At 41.1% G+C, this 12493-nt stretch overlaps 3 protein-coding genes across 3 annotated transcripts; all 3 read right to left on the bottom strand.

Moving 5' to 3' along the window:
- Positions 1–617: 617 nt before the first annotated feature.
- LOC140789125 (agmatine coumaroyltransferase-2-like) lies at positions 618–2003 on the bottom strand. The gene has a single exon (XM_073138733.1). The coding sequence runs from the start codon at positions 2001–2003 to the stop codon at positions 618–620; it is 1386 nt and encodes a 461-aa protein (XP_072994834.1).
- Positions 2004–10292: 8289 nt separating this feature from the next.
- LOC140789124 (agmatine coumaroyltransferase-2-like) lies at positions 10293–11081 on the bottom strand. The gene has a single exon (XM_073138731.1). It carries the CDS (start codon positions 11079–11081, stop codon positions 10293–10295), a length of 789 nt encoding a protein of 262 aa, XP_072994832.1.
- A 55-nt stretch (positions 11082–11136) lies between these two features.
- On the bottom strand, positions 11137–11685 carry LOC140789123 (agmatine hydroxycinnamoyltransferase 1-like). The gene has a single exon (XM_073138730.1). The coding sequence runs from the start codon at positions 11683–11685 to the stop codon at positions 11137–11139; it is 549 nt and encodes a 182-aa protein (XP_072994831.1).
- Positions 11686–12493: the final 808 nt, after the last annotated feature.

Genomic DNA, 12493 nt, shown 5'->3' with positions numbered 1-12493 from the left:
TTATTGGGATATCACATGATGTCCACAATCTACCTTCCCAGGACAAAAGCATTTTTAGCTTTTGAGGTAAGCTCATTAAGGAGGTTTTATCCAATGTGTAAGGATTTTAGGGATTAGCTTGTATATAGTGTTACAAAAACTTATAGGTCGAAAGTCACCAACCCGTTCAGAAATCTCCTTCTTAGAGATGAGAAAGGATCCCTAAAATGGTTGGGTTGACAAAGGATAAATTAAGCTTAATTAATAAAGAAGACTCAAAATTATAATTCGATAAAAGGAGGAACCTATTTCTATCAATTGAAAAACTGAGAGGCTTTTTGGTGTAAATCACCCCATAAGATTGTAGACATTATCTATTGTTTCAAAAGATTTAAGGATTTGAGATATCAAACTTTTAAAAAAAAGTGGGCTTAAATAGTCATTCGGCAACGATGACAATAAAATTTGATAGTACATAGAAATGATCACTTCACATAAGTAAATAATCTTAAGTTAAAGAAACATATATCAGGCTAGTTTTGGTTTCCTAAGGTAAAAAAACAGAGAAAAAAACATAAATAATCACATTTGAGACTTTTTTTCTCGCCTTCATCCTTTGTCTTCCCTGTTACTCATGTTCAACTAGTGCCAGCCATCAGAGCAGCAACTGGTTGCCTGCAGCTGTTGGCATAAGTCTGGGTCTCGATCTTGTCATCCAAGGAGTAATAGATATTCTGAAAAGTAGGAAGATTGCTCTCGAATAAGGGCACATAGGTGTCAATGCTTCCATCTTCTCTGAAGAAAGAAGGCACGACAAATAGCAGCCCTTCCATAGGGAAGTAGGATAGAATGAAATAGAAAGGCTTGCCCCCACCGAAGTCCATGAACCTCATCGAAAACCCTAGCCAGCTGTTTACGTCCACGTCCGGATACAAGGCCTCGGCATCCGGATCCGTCAGTGGTACAAGATCCTCCTCCTCCACTACTTTGGAGCTCGCAAAGTCTATGAAGGACCTAAAGTAGCGATCATTCAACTTGGTGACTTGGCTATGGATGACTTCAACCGCATAATGCAACGGACTACTGACGAGCTCGCCAACCTTGCTGCTGCAATATGCCCACAAGACCAAGTTGTCGAAATACTCTTTAGGAACCTCAGGGTCCATCCTGTGGCGGCCGTTCACGGTTGTGCGAAGGCGGGTGGTCTCCTCGGCCTCAACGCCGTGAGCCATCGTCATCGTCCTCCACAGGTGAGCCATCAAGCTCTCGAATGTGCTATACTTGGTTTTAGCCCTTGAAGAGATCTTGGCCTTCAGCTTGGCGATGAATTCTTTTGTGAAGTGCACCCTGTGAACGACTGTCTCCTCCATCGGCTTGTATCCGGAGAGGAACCTAGTTCCCTTGGGCCTGTACTCCGCCATACGATGGTCAAATTCAATTTGAGGCGGGTCTCGGGGTGCGAAGAAACTCGTGCGGTCATGCATTGGGCCTGCGCCGATGTCCACACCTCGACATGCGCTTGCCCATGAGACTAGGAAGTGGGTGGTTCCGTAGCCATCGCCAAGCTTGTTGTGGAAGGTGAATCCCACGACAAGTGTTCCGCAAGCAAAACGTGTGAGTTGAACTTGGGCCAACTCCTCCACACCCCATGGGCTCGAGTGTAGGCCGAGCAGCGCCGGCGATGGCTCGAATGTCATGACATCGTCGTGGATTGCATCCATCGAGGCCTCCACGAATCTCACTCCCTCGTCGTTGAGGATGATGGCAGGATTTCCATCGGCGTCCTCTCCGAGTCTCCCCGCCCACTCCCTGAAGGTGGTGAGGACTTTGGCGAGGCTGCTCTCCCACATGGAGTTGGTAGGGCTGGGTGCACGGAAGGCGCAGATGGCAGCGAAGTGGGCGTCGTCGGTTACCTTGTCGAAGAGGCTCAACTTGACAAGTTCAGGGGTGGTACTGGAATGAGGATCATTAATACCCTTGTAGGTAGGCTTGAGGAGTCTTGAGCTCTCAATCTTCACTTCCATCTCTCAACCTGGATGAGCTAGTTGTGGTAACAATTCAGTAAATGATAACTTATGTTGAATCTCAGAATGATTCTCTACATTATTAAAATTAGTTTGGCATTAAATAGCCATACAATTCCTAATTTTTAGACTAAACAATAGCACGCGAATGTGCATTTGAATTAAAAGAAACAGTTGCTAAACTACTTCATGGAGATCAGGGATTTATTTGAACAAACTGAGATGCATGACTAAGTAAATAACAGACTTAGTAAATCCCCTAGAATTAAGGATTCAGCTCCTTCAATCCCTCCCTTAAACTAATATGTGTATCACTGATTAGTTTACTTGATGCTGAGCAGACTCCAAGTTGTGTGCGAAGCTTCTGGAATGTGACAAGTTTCAATGGCTTCGTAAAAATGTCAGCTATTTGTTCTTGTGTTCCTCAATGCTCCAACTTGATCACGCCATAATTAACCAAATCTCGCAAGAAATGGAACCGCACATCAATGTGCTTACATCTACCATGAAACACTGGATTCTTAGACAACTTTATTGCTGAGGTGTTGTGAACCAAGCCCTAGGTGCTTGTTTTAGTCCGTATAGAGCCTTGTGAAGTTTATAAACCTTATGTTCACTGCCCTTGATCACATACCCTTTTGGTTGTTCAATGTAGACATCCTCTTGCAAAGCTCCATGCAGAAATGCTGACTTGACATCAAGTTGGAAGATCTCCCATCCATTTTGAGCTGCCAAAGCAATGACCATTCTCACTGTGTCCATTCGAGCCACTGGTGCATATACCTCTGTATAGTCAACTCCATACTTTTGAGAGTACCCCTTTGCCACCAATCGAGCTTTAAACTTATCCACCTCTCCAAGTTCATTAAGTTTAGTTTTATAAATCCATTTGACACCAATGCATTTACCTCCCTTTGGTAACTCGGTCAGCTTCCAAGTTTGATTCCTTTCAATTGCTTCAATTTCTGCATCCATGGCTATTCTCCACTTTTTGCTCTTTTGTGCTTCCTCAAATGTCAGTGGATCACATGTGTCAAACTCCACCAAATTCAGCTCAAATAGATCACACGTGTCAAGCTTCATGAAATCCAGCTCCATCATATTAGCCTCATCTTCATCTTCTGACAATTCTTTACTAGTGACATAGTCACTAAGGTAAGAAGGTGGTCTACGTGCTCGTCCCTCCCTTGCTTCTGCAACTATCTCTATAGCTGCATCCAAGTCTTCCGGTACGCCACCATTATTCCTATTTACACCCTCAAAGACTTCTTCTCCTTCACTTATTTCATCATCACCCCAAACTAGCTCTACACTAGTTTGTTCTACATTATTCTCTCCCCAATCCCATAGCTTATTCTCTTCAAAAACCACATCTTTACTTACTACCACTCTCTTAGTTCTTGGATCAAATAGTCTATAGCCTTTAGATTCCTCACTAACTCCCAAAAGAATGCAAGTAAAACTTTTGTCATCGAGTTTACCTCTTTTAGTGTCAGGTATGTAGACATGAGCAATGCATCCCCAAATTCGAAAATGTTCCACCGAGGGCTTAACTCCACTCCAAGCCTCTTGTGGTGTGATATTCTTGACTGCCAGTGTAGGGCATCTATTGAGGACATAGAAGGTCCAATTTACAGCTTCTGGCCAAAAAGTCTTGGGAATTTTCTTTGCACATAGCATGGATCTCACCATATTCATGACAGTCCTATTCATGCGCTCAGCTACACCATTTTGCTGCGGCGTATAGGGAGTTGTTAATAGTCTCTGAATTCCATTCTCCTTGCAATAGTCATTGAATTCATGGGAAGTGAATTCACCTCCTCGATCTGTCCTTATGCTCTTGATCAGCTTTCCTGTTTCTTTCTCAACTAATTTTTTAAACATTTTGAAGCAATTAAAGGCCTCGGCCTTTATAACAAGCAAATACACCCATGCTTTACGACTAAAATCATCTATAAAGCATAGAGTGTACCTTTTACCACTGTTGGATGTAGGACTAATTGGACCACATATGTCCAAGTGTATGAGCTCCAAGACTTCTTTTGCTCTCTAGGTACTTTGCTTGGGAATAACATTCCTATGTTGCTTGCCAACCATGCAATCTATGCAGATGTTATTTGATGCTTCAAACTGTGGCAAACCTCGCACCATTTTCTTCTCTTGCAATATCTTTAGACCTTTATAACTTAGGTGACCGTATCTTTCATGCCAAAGTTGAGGTAGATCCATGGAGCTTGTGTGCAAACAGTTTACAAATTGTGCTTTTGGAGATGAATGAGCTTGAGCTACCAGTATGAACATCCTGTTTGAACTCATTTTGCTTTGAACAATTAACCCTCTTACTGGGTGAAAGATTTGACATATTCCTCCTTGAATTAGGATTGTTAATTCTTTCTCCTGGAGTTGTCCTATACTCAAGAGGTTGCTCTTGAGCTCGGGAACAAAATACACATCACTAATCACATAGGCAGCATTATTGAATACCAATTTGACATTTCCTTTTCCGGCCACTTCCATTCTAGTGTTATTTCCAAGCTTAACTGAATGTTTGAAATTTTCATTTAAGCTTAAAAACATAGCTTTGTCTCCACACATGTGATTAGAACAGCCAGAATCCAAGAACCAGACATCATTCCTCCTTGCTTTCTGTTCCTCCACTAATGCCATTAAAAGAAGCTCTTCATCTTCATCAAAGTCAGCAAAGTTGACCTCTTTGTTCCACATTGGGCATTCATATTGAAAATGTCCCAAGTTGTGACATTTATAACATTCTATAGTTGCCTTATTGAAGAAGCTTCTACCTCTACCTCGACCTCGTCCTCGTCCTCTTCCTCTCATAGTTGTCCTTCCACGACCTCTAGAACTTTCCATATGGCTTACTTTTAGAGCTTGATCTTCTCCTCGATCATGTCTCTGAAATTTTTGCTCATGAACTACAAGGGAGCTTTGCAGTTCATCAATTGAGATTGTCTCAATGTCTTTGGATACTTCTATGGATATCACAACATAAGTGAACCTTTCTGTGAGGGTTCTTAAAATCTTTTCAACCACCTTTGAATCCGGCATTTCCTCTCCATTGCTTCTCATCTGATTACTTATTGACATGACTTTGACAAAGTACTCAGAGACATTTTCATTCCCCTTCATTTCCAGTACTTCAAAATCTCTCCTTAGTTTTTGAAGGAGTGACCTTTTAACACGATCATTTCCTCCAAATTTCTTTTTCATGGAATCCCACACAATCTTTGCCGTGCGCCTATCAAGGATTTGCTCAAATGTTACCCTATCAATTGCTTGATAAAGATAATGTTTTACTTTGTGATCTTTCATCCTTGCATCTTCAAGCTGTGCTCTCTGTGTATCAGTGAGCATCGTACTAGCCGTTGGTTCTGCAAAACCATTCTCCACTAGGCTCCATAGTCCTTTTGCTCTCAAAAGGTTTTCCATCAGTTCACTCCAGTGGTCATAATGACCATCAAAGTGAGGAAGCTTCATCTTCTCTTCACTGATCTCTTTATGTATCACTCAAGAAAGCTGCGGCTTTCCTTTTTGCTGGTTCTGATACCAAATGTTGAATCTCAGAATGATTCTCTACATTATTAAAATTAGTTTGGCATTAAATAGCCATACAATTCCTAATTTTTAGCCTAAATAACAGCACACGATATGTGCATTTGAATTAAAAGAAATAGTTGCTAAACTACTTCCTGGAGATCAGGGATTTATTTGAACAAACTGAGATGCATGACTAAGAGGTTTAGATGAAAAGATATAAGTAAAATAGTGGAGCAAAGTCAAATAGGGATGAATAGTAAATAATCAACGTTACGGTGGTCGTCGGAAGGTGGTGGACGTCCAAGGGAAGTAGTGGATGGCTGTATAATAAGGTGATTGCTAGAGGAAGATGCTGGCTAGGATTTGAAAGCTTAGGAAGTTCCATAGCTATAATCTATTCTTAGAAAAATAAGATAATAAAATAACTAATAAAATAACTTAACTTAATCTTCATTTCATGATTCCCCTAATCAATACATGACTACTATTTATAGGAGAAGATCCTAGCGAATCCGATTCACATATAGATTATCTAATTTATTTAAAAATTAAAATAATAGGATAAAACCAATACACCTTTTTGAAGTCTTTTCTTATTGTACGAGTTGTTTATTTTCAAAAAAAATAAGATTTCTTTAGGTCGTGTTTGAACGTAGAAGGGGCGCGTCTAAACGCCCTTGCGAACACCTATAGACGTTTACATTGACAAAGAACACAAATTGTGCATTCAAATGCGGTCGGCCCCGTTCGAATGTGATCGGCGAGAGTATACTGTTTTTAGGGTTGATAATTATCATTTTGGCTTGTTTGGTTAGCCTCTAAGGTGAGAATGACAACTAAAATCATTATGATGAATGAATATTAATTTCTATCTCCCTTCTATCCTCTCTACCCTAATCTCCTTTCGCCTTCCTTCAAGCCTTAGCCATGGGCTATCTCGACGTCGATGTTCTTCTAACCTCCGTCATCTGTCGAGTCCTCCCTCCTCTTTGAGATCTCGGCTACTTCTCCCCCTTCATCCTTATCCCTTAAACTCTACAAACCATCCACCCTCATCTCTACTATCATTCAAAACCTTATCATCGCCTCCACCCGTCACAACCACCATCACCCTGACTCTTGCGTATTTTCATCCCAGTTGCAATATGAATCTGTGAAGGGTGTAAATAATAAAAATATAGATTAGGAAGTTATAGATCTATCACCCTAAGTTTCATAATTTTTTGACTACGAAAGAATAATTGGTGAATATTTTCCATCGGTTGTGCAGACTACTTTCCTGCACCCGATCTAGACATTGAAGAGGACGTCCATACCTATCAAAAACTAACTAAGTAACTTGACTTTACTCGACTTAAGTCGACTTAACCCATTTGGTCGGATCATAATAATCCACCACATTTTCAATATCTTGTTCTCAAGGTGACTAGTATGCGAGCTGGATCTTCAAGTTTACGTCGTGCTCATAAGCCCATGAGTCTGCCATGCGATACGACTCAATTTAATAGCGCGAGCCCACAGGTTTGTTCCAGCAGTTGTACTCGAGCTCCATGTTATGCTCATGGTCTCCAAACTAGTTCGTGCAAGTTGATTAAACTGGATTGCAAAAGTTTAGCATGCCTCAAGATACGTGCACTTCATCTCTCCCACTCAATAACCAAACACCTAACCCTAGGGCAGAAATTAGATTTTGGCCGAGGGGCATTGTTATGGGCTATATGGGCACCAGCGGCGGTTGGACATTGTTGTGGGCCACTGGCAGTCGACCTCTAGTGGAAGCCCATTATCAAGCTCAAGCTCGGGTTGAAGCAAGGGTGGCCATGGCGCATTGTCGGTGATCCTTTAGCTCTCGGTGGTTGTAGTTGGTGGCCGTAGTCCAATTGTCGTGGAGCCGTGGTGACCGCGAGGTCTACGAAAGCCACCACGCCATGGCCTTGCTCAAGCAATAACATCGTGGGCGTGGCTGTTGGGTTCGACCATGCAGTGGTCTTTGGCGGCTACGGTGGACACCACTAGGTGGCATTTGGCTCGAGAAGGCCAACCATGACCATCGGTGGTCACTGGAATACCGAACTTGAAGCCACATGTCGTGGTTTTGGTGCAGTGAGGAAGGTCATCGACGGCGCTCTTTCGGCCTTTGACTGTGGCTGTTGTCGGCCTAGCTTTGGTGTAGGTGTCCTATGGAAGATACCGAACTTGGCAACGGGTGCTAGGAGTGGCTAGATGGCCACCAGCGAGAAGCTAAGGTTTTTATCCCTAGCTCCTACCGCAGGTAAAAAAGATGACTCGGGGGTCATCTCTATCGGTTGCTCAAGCATAGCTACAGCTGTAGGGTCACAGGGATGGAAGGTGCTCCTCCTTGACTGAAGGAGGGATTTTGGCCGACGATTGTGTCTCTTCTCCACCTCACTTATGGTTTGAAGTTGATGGCTGTGGTGGGGCTATTTTTGCCATGGCCAGTGGTGCTAGCGGTACGGATTGGCAGTGGTGGGCTAGGAGAACTGCCATCAAGGCTTGGATTGAATCATTGATGATAGTTTGGATCTCCTTTACAATCTTTTCGGAGCTCTCCTTCGATTCGGCCAAAAATTCTTTAAAAAATGTCTTTGCCCACGCTAACGACTCGTCGTCGATTGTTGCTAGTGGTGGAAAAACCCTCATAGGAACAGAGATGAGTTCATAGTCCTCTATGGTTGATCCCTCCTCGTTTGTCTTAATCATATGTTAACCAGCCTTGTAAGTTAGGATTTTAAGGGCTTTAGTTTTACCTAAATCGATGGTCTAGATGAAAAGATATAAATAAAATAGTGAAGCAAGGTCAAATAGGGCAGAAAGGTAAATAATCGATGTTGCAATTGTTGTCGGAGGGGGGGCAGACGGTCAAGAGTGGTGGTGGACGATCGTATAATAGGGTGGTTGCTAGAGAAAGATGGTACTAGAGTTTAGAAGCTTGGGAGGTTCTATGACTATGATTTACTCCTAGAAAGATAAGGACAATCTAACAGCTATAGTAAAGATAAAGACGAGATAATAAAATAACTTAACTTAATCTTCATTCCACAACTCTCCTAATCAACACATGACTACTCCTATTTATAAGAATAGAGTCATAGCAGATCGTTTCCATATATAGATTATCTGATTTATTTAAAATTTAAAATAATAAGATAAAGCTAACTAACTAACTTACTCTACTCGACTTGACTCGACTTAACTCATGTGGTCAGAATCGTAACATACAAGTTTATTACTATGTCATCATAGAAAAAGTATAGAAAATAATTCTCTTTGAACCTAAACCTTAGGACCTTTAATCAATTAGGTTGTGTTGCCATTGTGTCCTTACTCTTGGTGCTTGACTTTAAATACATTCCCCTAGATGAACAATAAACTTAATTTTTTTTGTTCAATCTTTTTTTAGTGGATTTGTAATATATAACTGTTAAGCTCAATTGTTGTATAGTTCGTCTCCATGATGTATATGTCGTGACTTGCCATTGTACATGTGATTATATCATTTCTTATAGCCAATTGACTATCACAATATATGTAAATGACTAGATATCATTTCCTTCAAGTACGGACTCTAGGTCATGTTCGTCTCTTGCTACATTTCATAAGTTTTTTAGGGAACTTAATTCCAATGTAGATTTACATGAAAATATGTTCTTAAGGAATGACACACTCCTAGACTAATTGTATTTTCATGCACCTCATAATTATCTAATTTGTGAAATAGAAATCAATATGTATTACTATTATGAGCATAATTAATGAATATACAATTAATAGTTTTAGGTCTAACTTTTGTTCTTTTAGGAATTGAACTAGTAACCTTTGGTAGGCACCCCCCACACTCTTCAAAATTTATAACTAAGTTTCGACCTTCTTATAATTCATATGGTGTTTTACTTTTAGGGTTAAAAATACACTTTTGCACTTCTATATGAACATGATTTGCATCATGTATTGTCGGAAGTTTCACATTTAATTTAAGTAACGGTCTATATTTTGAGAGAATGATCAAATATAGAGTACAAACGGAACTTAAACATTAGTAAGTATATACGAAGATGATCATGTTTAAAATAAGATGAACCAACAATAGTATATATAGGGTTTATGGTTTATTAACAAATTAGATGATTGAAGACGACAATGATAACAAAAACAGTTAAAAATACTTATATTAACAGTAGTAAGGCTTGAGATATCTTGATAAATCGAAGAAGTTGACGAAAGTTAAATCGACGATGGTTTTATATTTTTGGACAAAAATGGGCATTGCATAATTTCAACCTGTGGCCTCTTGTTATAATATTATGTTAATTTACTAACTATGTTAAAAGCTTAAGCTATAGAGAAAAGTAATTTTTTTGTATAAATATTCTAGTAGCTATATGGTGATTGCTTTAAATTGTTCAATTAATGTTAATTTGTTCATATATCTTTTTTCCAACATCCTCCGTATCTGAATAAATTGTAGTTAGTTATGATGACAAAATGTAAATTAATTCAAGTAATTTCATTCATTAAATTATTTAAAAGAAATGATTTCTATTACAGTATCACAAAATACAACAAACCATTCTTTTGTCATATTCTTGACATATCTCCCAAACTAGTAAGGTTTGCCATTAACAAGGATAAAAAAAACACAAATATTCTATTCAAAAGAATTAGTCATTCTTATTACATCAGAACTTGTCGTCCTCTCACTTGGCCTGTTCAAGTTCAACTAGTGCCAGCCATCAAGGCAGCAACTGGTTTCTCCAAACTGCAGCTTTTAGCACTAGTCTGGGTCTCGATCTTATCATCCAAGGAGTAACAAATATTTTGGAACGTAAGAAGATTGCTCTCAAATAATGGCACATAGGCATCAACGCTTCCATCTTCTCCGAAGAAAGAAGGCACGACAAATAGCAATCCTTCCATGGGGAAGTAGGACGGAATGAAATAGAAAGGCTTGCCCCCACCGAAGTCCATGAACCGCATCGGAAACCCTAGCCAGCTATTTACGTCCACGTCCGGATACAAAGCCTCGGCATCCGGATCCGTCAACGGTACTAGATCCTCCTCGTCCACTACTTTGGAGCTCGCAAAGTCTATGAAGGACCTAAAGTAGCGATCATTTAACTTGGTGACCTGACTATGGATGACCTCGGCCGCGTAATGCAACGGACTATTGACGAGCTCGCCAACCTTGCTACTGCAATATGCCCACAAGACCAAGTTGCCGAAATACTCTTCAGGAACCTCGGGGTCCATCCTGTGGCGGCCATTCACGGCTATGCGAAGGCGAGTTGTCTCCCCAGCCTCAACGGCGCGAGCCATCGTCACCGTCCTCCACAGGTGAGCCATTAAGCTCTCGAATGTGCTGTACTTGGTATTAGCCCTTGAAGATACCTTGGCCTTCAGCTTGGCGATGAATTCTTTTGTGAAGTGCACCCTGTGAACGACTGTCTCCTCCGTCGGCTTGTATCCGGAGAGGAACCTAGTTCCCTTGGGCCTGTACTCCGCCATACGATGCTCAAATTTAATTTGAGGCGGGTCTCGGGGTGCGAAGAAACTCGTGCGGTCATGCATTGGGCTGCGCGCCGATGTCCACACCTCGACATGCGCTTGCCCATGAGACTAGAAAGTGGGTGGTTCCATAGCCATCGCCAAGCTTGTGGTGGAAGGTGAATCCCACGACAAGTGTTCCGCAAGCAAAACGTGTGAGTTGAACCTGGGCCAACTCCTCCACACCCCATGGGCTCGGATGTAGGCCGAGCAGCGCCGGCGACGGCTCAGATGTCATGATATCATCGTGGATTGCATCCACCGAGGCCTCCACGAATCTCACTCCCTCGTTGTTGAGGATGATGGCAGGATTTCCATCGGCGTCCTCTCCGAGTCTCCCCGCCCACTCCCTGAAGGTGGTGAGGACTTTGGCGAGGCTGCTCTCCCACACGGAGTTGGGAGGGTTGGGTGCACGGAAGGCGCAGATGGCAGCGAAGTGGGCATCGTCGGTTACCTTGTCGAAGAGGCTCAACTTGACAAGTTCAGGGGTGGTACTGGAATGAGGATCATCAATACCCTTGTAGGCAGGCTTGAGGAGTCTTGAGCTCTCAATCTTCACTTCCATCTCTCAACCTGGAAGAGCTAGTTGTGGTAACAATTCAGTAAATGATAACTTATGTGTTAGTTACAAGGCTATCTAAGCTTGTTCTGTTGGTTGTGATGTTTGTGCGTCGAGTGACCAAGGACTATATAGTGAGGAATTAAGTGCCCGTGTCAAAGTTGGCAGCAGTTGAAACAAGTAAAAAATGGAAGATAGTATTGTAATATATTGACCCTTTCAATGCTTTCGGGCTGTCCTTGCGGACTTCTATCTATATAATGATACTTCCGATGTAGCTTAGTTGACATTAAGCTGCGTATTAGTTGCTCTCGACTAAAGTGGGGTCAATTTTATGGGGCGTCAGTCTGGAACAAAATTACAAGAATAGACGTTTTTCGTTGAAAAGTTCAAACCCATCAAATAGACGATCCATTTTAATAATAGCCGATCTGCTCTAACAAAGAAGCAGGAGAAATAATGGTCTGCAATACTATTGACTGGTCAATATTTTTTTTTTCAATTTTTTAACTGGTCAAGTCTTGCCTGTCTTATGATTGCTCGTACGCTTTGGATAATGCACTTTTCAATCAATATTAGAAAAGATTGCCTCGGACTTGAGCAGAGTAATCTAGCACTTCTCCCAAACAATTTAATATTCTTCTCTTCTGTTACGGGGCTTGTTGCAAATACACTTATAAATTTTATTCTTGATCTATTTGCCTAAATTATTTCCCAACCTCAATTTTAAATTGTATAAACATTTATAGCATATACACATAATAATATCTTGTGCAATTGTTAATAATTATAATATTATATTTTTTTCACGTCT

Source organism: Typha latifolia, chromosome 5 (assembly GCF_019914945.1).
Source record: "Typha latifolia isolate L0001 chromosome 5, TyphaL0001v2, whole genome shotgun sequence".
Taxonomy (NCBI): Eukaryota; Viridiplantae; Streptophyta; class Magnoliopsida; order Poales; family Typhaceae; genus Typha; species Typha latifolia.
The sequence above is the reverse complement of the archived record's forward strand: the minus strand, read 5'-3'. Positions and strand labels throughout refer to the sequence as shown.